The sequence below is a fragment of the Cornus florida genome, unplaced genomic scaffold (genome assembly GCF_030987335.1).
Source record: "Cornus florida cultivar Cherokee Brave unplaced genomic scaffold, ASM3098733v1 CherokeeBrave_3.0.0_Hap2_Chr09, whole genome shotgun sequence".
NCBI lineage: Eukaryota > Viridiplantae > Streptophyta > Magnoliopsida > Cornales > Cornaceae > Cornus > Cornus florida.
The window spans coordinates 53,286,089-53,298,254 of record NW_026775579.1 but is presented as its reverse complement, the minus strand read 5'-3'; the positions used below and the strand labels follow the sequence as shown (position 1 = coordinate 53,298,254).

General features: G+C 31.2%; 1 protein-coding gene across 1 annotated transcript; it reads right to left on the bottom strand.

Annotated features, from left to right (window-relative positions):
• Positions 1-680: 680 nt before the first annotated feature.
• LOC132273289 (probable beta-1,3-galactosyltransferase 8) lies at positions 681-3,639 on the bottom strand. Its single transcript, XM_059774278.1, has 8 exons — positions 3,415-3,639; positions 3,187-3,251; positions 2,870-3,063; positions 2,368-2,625; positions 1,899-1,986; positions 1,634-1,759; positions 1,426-1,535; positions 681-1,055 (listed from the first exon to the last, which is right to left on the bottom strand). Exons 1-8 carry the CDS (start codon positions 3,598-3,600, stop codon positions 907-909), a joined length of 1,176 nt encoding a protein of 391 aa, XP_059630261.1. The 5' UTR covers positions 3,601-3,639; the 3' UTR covers positions 681-906.
• Positions 3,640-12,166: the final 8,527 nt, after the last annotated feature.

Genomic DNA, 12,166 nt, shown 5'->3' with positions numbered 1-12,166 from the left:
AGACATACAAGAGTGTTTTCTCTTTATCCATACAAATTGAATTTGCAAATTTTGTCTCATTTGTCTCCCTTTAATCCCAAGTTTTGATTCTTACAAAACTGTCACAAACTATTCACTAAGTCCTTTTAGCAATTTTATAATAAATCATAGTCTTAATCATGCATACATCAACATATTCACAATAGGAAAATTAAGCTAATGATATATAAAACATTGACTCAAAAAAATATAAAAATAAAAACAAATTTTATTTTTTCTGCACAACAATTTCACTCCATAAATTTCAATGGATTAAAATATCTTTTTTCTAATTGTCTCTCGTAATTATTTGTTTGAGAGACGTGATTTTCACATGTAAGAAGGTTTCAATTTTTTTTTGGGTAATTACTTTTTATTGTTGTAATTAGTGGTATTGGTAAATATTAAATTTAGAAACTAAAATAATAACAGTGATTTTTTATTAAAAGGAAATAATATAGGTGGGTTTCTTTAGTGATCGTTAGATTAGATTTAATATTCTCTATAAAAAGTGCGGATAAATTTTCTTGCTCCACGGGAAGCAAGAGATAACTACTCTATATATATATATATTGTAATTTTATTAGTCCATTAACCCGGATTTGATCCACTCGAACCCACCCGTACTTGATCTCCATGCGGAGCAGTCTTTGGTTGAAGGGTTCTGTTATCAGAGATAGGGATAGAAACAATAAAAACCAAAAAAGTGCTAATAAAAACATTATAACTTTATTCCAACATCTTCGGGAATGTGTAAAATTAACTCATATTAAAAATAAAAAGAAAACAAAAAAAAGATACAAAAACTTAATTAGATTCTAGCACCAAAAATACTACAATATGATTGTAGCATTCTCTCATTTTTGCGGGAAATGTATTGTTTTTAGGTCAAAGATCAAGGTTCCAAACAGCTCCTTCTCCTTCTCCACACAGATTATGCACGTATTTCATCCTCTCCACGGATTTGCATATTCCACTGCACGACCAATCGAACGACGCCACGCATACATTTCCTGCTTGTGTCTTCCATTCACAATCTATTCACATATATATATATCAACAATTAGACAGTAAGAAATTAGTGTCATAACGATCAATAGATGTTTAATTTTCTTTTCTTTTTTTATCAACATAGATGATTAATTTACTTAAGGTAAAAGCAAATTAATAGATTTAGTAAAACAATTCTAATTTCATAGCGCAAATTCCATGATTTCTAATTTTTATGGAGAATGCTAAGTGCAATTGTGATGGTGTTAGTTCAGTTATTGGATATCTGTTGTGAGACTCACATGATCCAAAGACCAAACTTCTTCAGAGTATATATATATATATATATAGAGAGAGAGAGAGAGAGAGAGAGAGAGAGAAAGAGAGAGAGAGAGAGAGATAGGGTATTATGCCAACCTGGAGGGGTTCCACAACACATGGAACGGTCGTCTATGTGTTTAACTTCCAAGCCAATGAACCAGGAGCCCAGAGAAACGTCCTCGTTGGCATATCTATGCAAAATTGGCCTACATAAATGTATATATGTACACATCACATGTATGTATCATCAATCTTACACTAGATATATATATATATAGAGAGAGAGAGAGAGAGAGGTACTGACGAGTTAATAGAGATGTAGGCAGCAAGGTCCTTGGAGATGGCATATATTTGACCAGTGGCATGCCTGAAGTACTTGTTCCCTTCTTCCCCAAATTTCCAAAACTCTGGCTCGTGATATCTTACCCCTCTGTTCCATTTTTCCCAAAACATGTCAAACAATACACACACACACGCAGACACACATATATATATGATTCATCTGATCCAATTAGCACCACACAAACATATACACTCACTTCCTTACTATTATGTAAAACATAACTTACTTTTGAGATAGAACAGGTCCAGACTTCATGCACCCAATGTAGATCCTAGATTTGGATCGATGCCTTGTTAGTGTATTCATTAGCATACCTACACATGTAACAAATATTGCAACTTTACATTATAATGCATATGTGTTTTGCAGTTTGACAAATATATATATATACTCCTATGTATCTTCAAGAAATTGAGTTCGGATTTCTACACACATTCATTCTACATTTGAACACATTTTCAACACACACACACACACAAAATGTGTTGAAACACGAAGAAACTGTGGTGAAATGAGATTTCAATGCACTTACATTTGTTTTCAATGTATTATTTCGTGTTTCAACTACATTAAAAATATGTTGAAATGTAAAATAATTAGGTTGAAATAGATGCAAGTACTTTGAAAAACGTTACAGAACACTACAGTAGAGGATCCAGACTTCAAGAAAATAGAGTAGAGGCTTAGTTGATTACCCAAATTTACATGGACATCATCATCTACTTTAATGTAGAATTCGGCATCCCAGATCGAGAATGCAGTTGAAAAATAGAGTCTGGTCTTGGTGGACAGCTCGTGGTAGCCCTCGACGTGCTTCAGGCGAAGGAAGTCTCTGTTCTCGGCCTCTTCAGCATCAATGGATCGATCAAGAACTCCTCCTGGTGTCGCACTGTGCCCTATCACGAACCGTATCACTATCCCTTTCTCTTTCTCCAATTTCATCAATTTAGCTCCTGCATTTATATATACATACATATCATCACATTAATCACCATGCATTGTATGCATACTCATGTACAGGAAAAATAAAATAAAATATGTGCATGACATTTTATCATTTTAGTCACTTCAGGTTATGCATTACTGTAAATGCATGCTATATCTAAAGAAGGTTAATTAGTCAATATAAATGTGTATGTGTGTGTGTGTGTGTGTGAGTGATGTGTACATATTAACCGAAAATGGCTAGCTAAGAACCTCTAGGCATCCATGTTTCTCGAACAGAGTCTCGTCGTTTCTTGCTGCTGAAAGCTGTATTAATTCCGATGACAACAAAAGCTTTCTGTTGACTCTGATTAGAAGCCATTTCAACCGAGAGTTGGCTGCCGGATTGGCTTGTCCGAGTTGCTGCTAATTCCATCTCCAATGTAGCTATAGTTTTATCCAGTGATCTATTTTAATTTACATAAAAATAATAAGATACCATTCAGAATCTAAATAATAATAAGAAACTAAAAATTAAAAAATATTCAGATTTTGTACACATAATTTTCTTAAAAATAGAATCATCTTACTGAATTGCTTGATGAGTCTTTGCAACTTCTCCCATAATGTCTCCTGAACTTCCTTCAGCCAATTTCTAATAAAACAATAATATGTAAATTAAACATTAAAACTTTCAAAAAAAATTCTTCATAATTATCAAATGCATGCACAAATTAGTAATTGAAGATAGTGGGATTGAATTGGTTGAAATTTTTTTTTTTTTTTCCTCCAAAATTTGAACTACAAAAAAAACTTACACGTTTGTGATCACAATCATGTGTGACTGTTCTCATCTTCTCCACATTGTTGGGAACGGCCAAGAATGGATGGTTATTGTTTTCTGTAGGGTTAGTCCATGACCGGCCAGTAAAAAGTGATCCTGCAAGAAAGCTCGCGATGCATAGAATGACTATAACTTTTCCGGTAACCAGTTTTACCCTCATTTTCTTGCAGTACTCGTTGTCAAGCTGCCACTGCAACAGAGTTGAGCTCAAATGCCGCGATTCAACAGCAAGCTCCTTTTCCGGCAGCAGCAGCCTACCGTGTGCTGCCTTGTTAAAGCTCTTCATCAAGCAAAATATAAAAGGTAAATTTAGATTGAATTTTGTAAGTCTGTCAAAAATGTTTGGTTCAATATATACTAGGGTTTTATATGCATGGATCATACTACATCTTGGTTAAATGTAGCTTTCCTTTCTTCCTGGTCGTTGAAATCATATATATATATATATATATATATTGTTTTGACTTCAAAATTAACATGTCATGTAAATGGATATGGGAAGTTAAATAAAGTGGGAAACTACTAATATATGAAATTAATGAGCTATTGGAGAGAGAGTTGAGAGCCTTTAGGGAAATTAACCCAAAGGACAACATTGTCTTTTTTGTAGAATTTGAGAAGAAGAGAGCAAATTAAATTTCATGTTAGTTCCAAGCTAGGTTAAAACATTCATCTTGATGAAACTAAAACTTTATGTAAATGTTAAATTTCTTTACTACTATATATACCAATATTTTTGCTAATTCGAACGTCAAAATTCGAACACTGAGGCAAGAATTTTAATCACAAATCCCTTGACTATTATTATACATGATCAGCATATATATGTGATGTTGTATGAATAATGGCATAAAATGATGATGCTACATAATCACAAAAAGCGAGACGACCAGTGAACAAACCTCTTTCGAGTTCATAGCAGTAAACATGTAACAATGAATTAATTATATAAAATCAAAAAAAGGAAAAAAAGATGTAAGAAGAGCCAAGAAAATGATGGTGATAATTCAGAAAATTTGCAGAGCAATATATATATTGTATATGTCATTTGAAATGGCAATATTGTTATATTAATATATATATATATATAAATACATACCTGCTAATCAATGACATGCATGCATGATTGTGGGGATTACTAGAAGTACTGTGTATAGAAATGGAGGATTTTGTGGAATATAATCAGAGATCTGGAATTAATTAATATATTTTGTCTGATCATTTAGTACTTCTTCTTTCTCTGCAGGTTAGATGGATGGTTTTGGGGAGTTGGCAGTTCAATCATGTGGTTTTCATGGCTCAACAAACTGTCTGCTTTTAACAGATAAATGAAATTCTTTTCTGTTGGGTATCCTTGTATGGCATTTACGTGTGTGTATGTGTGTGCTTTTTTGTGTAAATTAATGTGTGCTTGAGAGAAAGAGAGAGAATGAGAGATGAACTATCTTATGTGTGATTGTCTGATGTGAACAATTTTTGTCTCCTATGTCGATAAGGAGTAACGAGTCCGGATCCTTTGCAGTACAACACGAGGAGTACCATGTCGTCACCGCATCCCAAAGAAGGAGAAAACAAGAAACTATGAAAGGAGATTTTAGAAGGATAGGGAGGGACTTGGTAGGAAAGAGAGACATTTTTGCCTAGGTTAATCAAAGGGAGTGGGATAATACGATTTTTAAAAGTTGTAAAATGTTTATATTTTTTTAACGTTGGAAAGGGTTTTAATTAATTTAAAATGTTATACGAATAATACTAAAATATTAAATTACGTATACTATATTTTACAGAAAAATACTTATCTATATATAAATATAAATATTTTTCATAGATAACAATTCGTATGTATAATTTCTTATAGTACTAAAAATTTAGAATATACTTCTAACATAGTAGTATTTTTTATATGTATAATATAAAAAAAGTTTTTATATAGAATATTTTACATAAGCAGTTTTATTCTATGGATTAAAATGTTATATATATTATGCATATGTATGTGTGTGTGTGTATATATATATATATTCTTGGCAAGAAACTCATACACAAATTTGTAAAGTGCAAAAAAATATTTGAACTACAATCCTTTTGCAAATAACCCATTTGAGTTAATGATTTGTTGCAAGGACAAATTCATCACAAAAGACTATTTTATCCTTATTAAAATTTTCATTTTTTATTAAATTATTTTATTAATTTTTTTCTCATCTAATTATTAATTGTACCATTTACCTTAATTTTATTATTAGTATTAATTTGTCATAAAAATGAAAAAAAAAAAATAGACTATAACTACCATTTTCTAAAATTGTTAACTTATTATTAAAACTTTACTATTTATAATAAAACTTATTATGTACGGTTTAAACTCTTTTAATGTGAAAAAAAAAAAAAAAATTCATATAATATATTCATAAAAAATTACTAAATTATTTAAGTAAAAAATACCTATTTTTTCATGCAATATATTCATGAAAAATTAGGAAAATACTTAAATAGTTTTAAAATTTTCTACTTAAGATTTTTATTTATACAATTAATTTCAAAAAATTAAAGGTAAATTTATGCTAATGTAATAGAGAATATGTCATAAAAATAGTATGACTTTTTTTCATAATTTATTTTAATAAAAAAAAAATAGATTAAGTGTTATTCAATAATAAATGACATTATGGTTATTTAATGAAAATAGCCCAGGCATGGACTATTTTGTTACAAAATATGATAGCTAATGGGATATCGTGCATAAAATATACTTTATGGAGGTTTTTTTTACAAATTGAGATTATTTTTTTGCACTTTATTCTGTATAATATATAAAAAAAAAAATGTTTTATATAATTATATATATAACATATAATATTTTTTTAAAAACACTACCACTTATTACCTTGGATCCACTTTTTTTTTGCACGGGTTTTGCGGAAGAGGGGAATGAAAAGTGCTATGGTTAATATAAGAATAAATAATTTTAAAAAAAATATATTAAAAAAATAAAAAGAGAAAGAAATGAAGAGGACTTTTTGAATGAGTAGCCAATTGCAATGGAGACGTGTATTATTAGCTCACCTCCGTTACTTTCTGAGTACACACGTGCATGTATAGAGCACAACGATTTTGATTTTTTTTTTTTTTTTTTTTTAACCTGACAAGAAAATAGCCAGGCAAGAACATAAAACCATGTCAAAAAAAAGAAACACTGACTGTGATGATGCTCTCTTACAAAAGGAGTTGTGGGGTCCAACTTTTATTGTGATGTCTACCATTTTTTCGTGAAAGAGTCGGTACCATTTGCACAATTTTGAGTTCTGAACGAATATCAAAGCACTTAATTTAAAGTCACAAGAGAATGACTAAGATTGAAATACAGAAATTATTCAAAATATATGTACAATATGAGTATTTATTTATTTAGTTTTTCATTTTTTTAGTTGATAATGTAAAAATTTTTTTATCCTTCTCGTAATTTTTATATATTTCCTCATAAGCTATTGCGCATTCCTCAACAATTGCTATAGTATAACGCAGATAAAAAATTTAAGAATTACAAAAAAATAAATAAATAAATAAAAAAAACGCCGGGCTTTTCCATGTAATAAAAAAAATAAAAATATTTGGGATCAATTAATAAAACATTTAAAGATTATCATATTTGATATGGGACCAGTAATTTTTTAATTCGTAAGCATTTATAACCAAACAAAAATTAACAACAACCGAATAATTCATACTTTTCATAATTTAGAGTTCCATGTGCGTTCGAATAGAAGAGAATTTCGAAATATTGAAACAATCGTTTTAGATGGCTTAAATGAACCACGCCATTTGATAACGTCTTACTCTTATTTATAGATATTAAGACCTTACCATATATATACAAGTGATTTTAATCCAACAGCTAAAAAAAATTATATAATTAGTTTTAGAATAATCTAAAAGAATATCTTAAGATAGTTACAAAAATTGCACAAATTTTAAGTGTTCTAAACATCTCAATACAATTCTAGACAAGTGTAAATTTACACAAGACATTGTGAGTATTTTGGGTTATGAGTTTTAGGTGCTTCTCTTTCTCTCTCGTCTTTGTTCCTATTAAAGCATTCTTCATCAAAATTTTATTGAATGTAAATTATATTATAATTTGTCGTTTATATTCAGCAACTTCATTTTTTAAATAATTATACAGGACCATTATTCACTCATTTACAATATCATATGTATATAATCATATTTCCAAACAAATTTTTTACATCCAAACCAAAAAAACAAACAGAAAGTATTTATTTCGTTTCAAATTGAACCCAAATCCAAATCTCTAACAGAATTTGTTTACAAACAAAGCATAAAGGATTAGAAGAACTTTGAAGGCATTGACCAATTAGCCCAATGACAAGTTATTTTGCAAACTTATCATCAATTAGGTCAGTCCAGCCAACTTTTTATGATTGAGAGGTTTTTTTTTTTTTTAATTATTATTTTTTATGTTAACAAGGGCAAAGATGAAATATATCATTACAAATCCTAATTTATACCCAGACTAAAAAAGAATTCATTTCCTCTCTAACGTAGTTTGTTACAATCATATAAATGGAATTTCATTTCAATTTCAAACTAATTACAATTTCTTTTCGAAATCAAAATTCAAAAGAATTTGATTCCAAATAGAGTACAAAATTAGAAGGACTTTGAAAAGGTTATATTATTTTTGTTTTCCAAACTTGCCATTAATAATTTATCATAAATAAAGATTTTGAAATCAAATTTTAGCCCAGGCAAAATTATTTTGCAGTTTGTTATTAATAAGTTATCATCAATAAGCCCCTGGGCTTATTGTGTACCATGCTATTTTTGAGCTTGCTTGTATTAAGCCCCTGCGCTTGCTTCCTGCCTTTGGCAGTAGTTGTTGTCCTACTTGGACTTCTTGTATATTCTTTCCAGATTAATACAAATGCTTACCCTTTAACTAACAATTAAAAAAAAAAAAAAAAAAGTTATCATCAATTGTTATATATATATCTATGTTTTGTGTGGGATCCACAATAAATGATGGCATCCATGAGGTCAGTTTTGATTGGGGAGCAAGATCACACTTATAGCTTATATAGGAAGCTTCATTTTTGAAGCCTATAAATACCATGTATCTGGGGACGACCAAAAAGGTGTATTGAGAATCATTAAGCTTATATATTTTACTCTTGAACTCTATTTCTCTCACTATATAGATAGACATATATGTGTGTGTATGCGCACTATTATACTGCCTATAACATATAATTTATTATACGTTATCAGCACGACGTTCTATCCATTTGAGGTTTGAAGAATAAGCTTTCTCTCCCTCTTTCTATCCCAACTATATATCTATTTTGTGATATTAGTTTTGATAGATTGTTGGGTTAGTTTGCTTTATCGAATAAAATAGTATTTCTAACTTCAAAGGGTAAGGAAAATTTAATTATGGATTATTGTTCATAAAATAAATTGGTTCACTTAAATGATATATGTGCTTACACTATGGTCGATTCTATTACCTTTATTATTTAATAATTTATGACCGGTTTTACAGCCTTTATTATTTAATAATTTATTCCTTATGACTGGTTTTACCACCTTTGTTATTTAAATAATTCATATTACGTTATTATTTCATTTCATGCCATTTATTTATATACTATACTAAATTATATTTTTATATTGTTGTCACATCTAGTTATTCTGAAAATGTCAAATCTAACAAAGTTGGAATTCGTGGCCCTGGATATTTCTGGCAAAAATTATTTATCTTGAATTCTGGATGCTCAGATCCATTTGGATGCCATGGGCCTTGGAGACATTGCAAGATAAAGCAAATGCCATGATTTTTCTCCGGCGCCATATTAGTGAGGAACTGAAAACTGAATACCTCACTGATAGAGATCCACTTTGTTTGTGAAATAATTTGAGAGAAATATATGATCATCAAAAAACAGTCATCCTCCCAAAGGCCAGGGTTGATTGGCTGCAACTGAGGTTGCAAGATTTTAAAACTGTGGCTGAATATAACTCTACTCTATTCAAAATCAGCACTACATTGAAATTATGTGGTGATACTATTACTGATGAACTTTTGCTAGAAAAAACATTCACCACATTTCACGCCTCGAATGTACTCTTGTAACAACAATATCAAGAGCGTAAATTTAAAAAATATTCAGAGTTGATATCATGTTTGCTTGTGGCAGAGCAAAGTAATGAACTTTTATTGAGAAACCACCAGTCCCGTCCAACTGAATCGACACCGATCCCTGAAACATATGTTGCCTCATCACGTAGTCATGGACGCGAACGTGGACGTGGTCGTGGTGGTAGAAATAAATATGGTCATGGTAAAAATAACTACCACAATAATAAATATGGTCATGGTAGAAATCATTCTTATTATTGTGAAGGATATCAATCCTCACATTTTCGCAATCAAAGATCCACACCATATCCTCAAAGGAGAGATCATAATGACATGAAACAGGGAAAAGGGAAGGATGTGGCTCAACCTTCCAAGGCACACGATAAGACTTGTTATCGGTGTAGCATGACAGGGCATTGGCAAAATATTTGTTGTACACATAAGCATTTGGCTGAACTTTACCAAGCCTCAATAAAAGAAAAGGGAAAACAAAAGGAAATGAATTTCTTTGATCATGATGAGCTAGTTGACATCACAAATCTATAAATGAATTTCATTGATCATAATGAGCCAGTTAACATCACAAATTTGGATGTATCATATTTCTTTGAGGACCGTGATGAAAAGATAGACTTTCTGATTGGTGATAGAAATGTCCACACCAATTAATCTTATTTTCTTTTCATATTCTGTCTACTATGTTTTTATTTTCCTTGTATTTTCTTTGTATGAAAGTTTTTATTTTCTAGTTTGTATTAAAGTTTCTTTTGTTATAAAAGTTTCTTTTCTGATAAAGAAATTTGCATGCATAGGAATGGATCTTACTAGTTCCAAAATAAATGGAGAAGATATATGTCTTGCAAATAGTGGAACAACACATACAATCCTTCAAAATCAAAAATATTTTTCTCACTTAACTCTGACAAACGCCAGTGTCAGTACCATATCAGGTCCCACCGACTTGATTGAAGGCTCCGGACGAGCCAACATCATTTTACCACATGGAACAAGATTACAAATCAATGATGCCTTATATTCTACAAGATGTCGGAGAAATCTGTTAAGTTTTAAAGACTTGCGTCATAATGGGTATCATATTGAGACTGCAAATGAAAGAAATGTGGAATATCTCTACATTACTTCCATTACGTTAGGTAAGAAGTTGATATTAGAAAAACTCCCTGTTTTCTCTTTTGGGTTATACAAGACAACCATTAGAACAATTGAGTCAAATGTTGTGATCCATAAAAAATCTTGTGACCCAAAACTTTTTATACTTTGGCATGATCAACTTGGTCACCCGAGGAGTACAATAATGCGTCGAATTATTGAAAATTCACATGGACACCCACTAAAAGTTCAAAAGCTCATCTTACCAAAAAATCATCTATGTACCTCCTGCTCACAAGGTAAGTTGATTATTAAACCATTCCCTTCAAAAGTCATTGTTGAGTCTCCTCCATTTTTATAACGAATTCACGGGGATATATGTGGGCCAATTCATCCACCCTCTGGACCATTTCGTTATTTTATGGTCTTAATTGATGCCTCAACACGATGGTCACATGTTTGTCTGCTTTCTACTCGTAATGTTGCATTTGCTAAAATTCTTGCTCAAATCATCAAATTACGGGCACACTTTCCTGATTACCCAATCAAGATAATCCGTCTTGATAATGCTACTGAATTTTCTTCTCAAGTTTTTGATGATTATTGCATGTCAGTTGGAATTAATGTTGAACATCCTGTTGCACACACTCATACTCAAAATGTTATGGCTGAATCTTTTATTAAAAGATTTCAGCTAATTGGTTATCCTTTGTTTATGCGAACAAAATTACCTGTTTCTGCCTGGGGTTATGCCATATTGCATGCTGCATCATTAGTTCGTATATGACCAACTGTTTTTCATAAGTACTCACCATTGCAACTTGTTTTCGATCAACATCCAAATATCTCCCACATACGAGTTTTTGGTTGTGTTGTATATGTTCCAATTGCACCACCTCAACGCACTAAAATGGGTCCTCAACGTAGGCTTGGAATTTATGTTGGTTTTGATTCTCCATCTATTATTAGATATCTTGAACCTCTGACAGGTGATGTCTTTAAAGCACGATTTGCTGACTGTCATTTTGATGAGACTGTTTTCCCACCATTAAGGGAAGAAAAGGCACAGCAGCAACGTGATCTTACTTGGAATGCCTTGAAATTGTCTCATTTTGATCCTCGCACAAATCAATGTGAACAAGAAGTTCAGAGGATCATTCACTTGCAAAATGTTGCAAATCAATTAACTGATGCATTTACTGATACAAAGAAAGTGATAAAATCACATATACCAGTTGCAAATAAGCCAGCACGAATTACTGTCCCTAAGGGACCTTCTGTCAGTAATGCAGCAAATGCATCTAAAACACGCATGAAGCGTGGCAGACCAGTTGGTGCAAAAGATACTGCTCCTCGTAAGAGGAAATCACAAAGAAAAGTTGGCACTCCTAAAGAGGCCATCAAAAGAGCAACAGATATTATTGATCAATCTGAGACAATAACCTTTGATAAGGCA

Coding starts and splice junctions, on each gene's coding strand:
- LOC132273289 (XM_059774278.1), bottom strand. CDS start 3,600: ATGAGGGTAAAACTGGTTACCGGAAAAGTTATAGTCATTCTATGCATC. Junction 3,252..3,414: donor ATGATTGTGATCACAAACGT/GTAAGTTTTTTT, acceptor TTGTTTTATTAG/AAATTGGCTGAAGGAAGTTC. Junction 1,536..1,633: donor GCCTACATCTCTATTAACTC/GTCAGTACCTCT, acceptor ACATTTATGTAG/GCCAATTTTGCATAGATATG.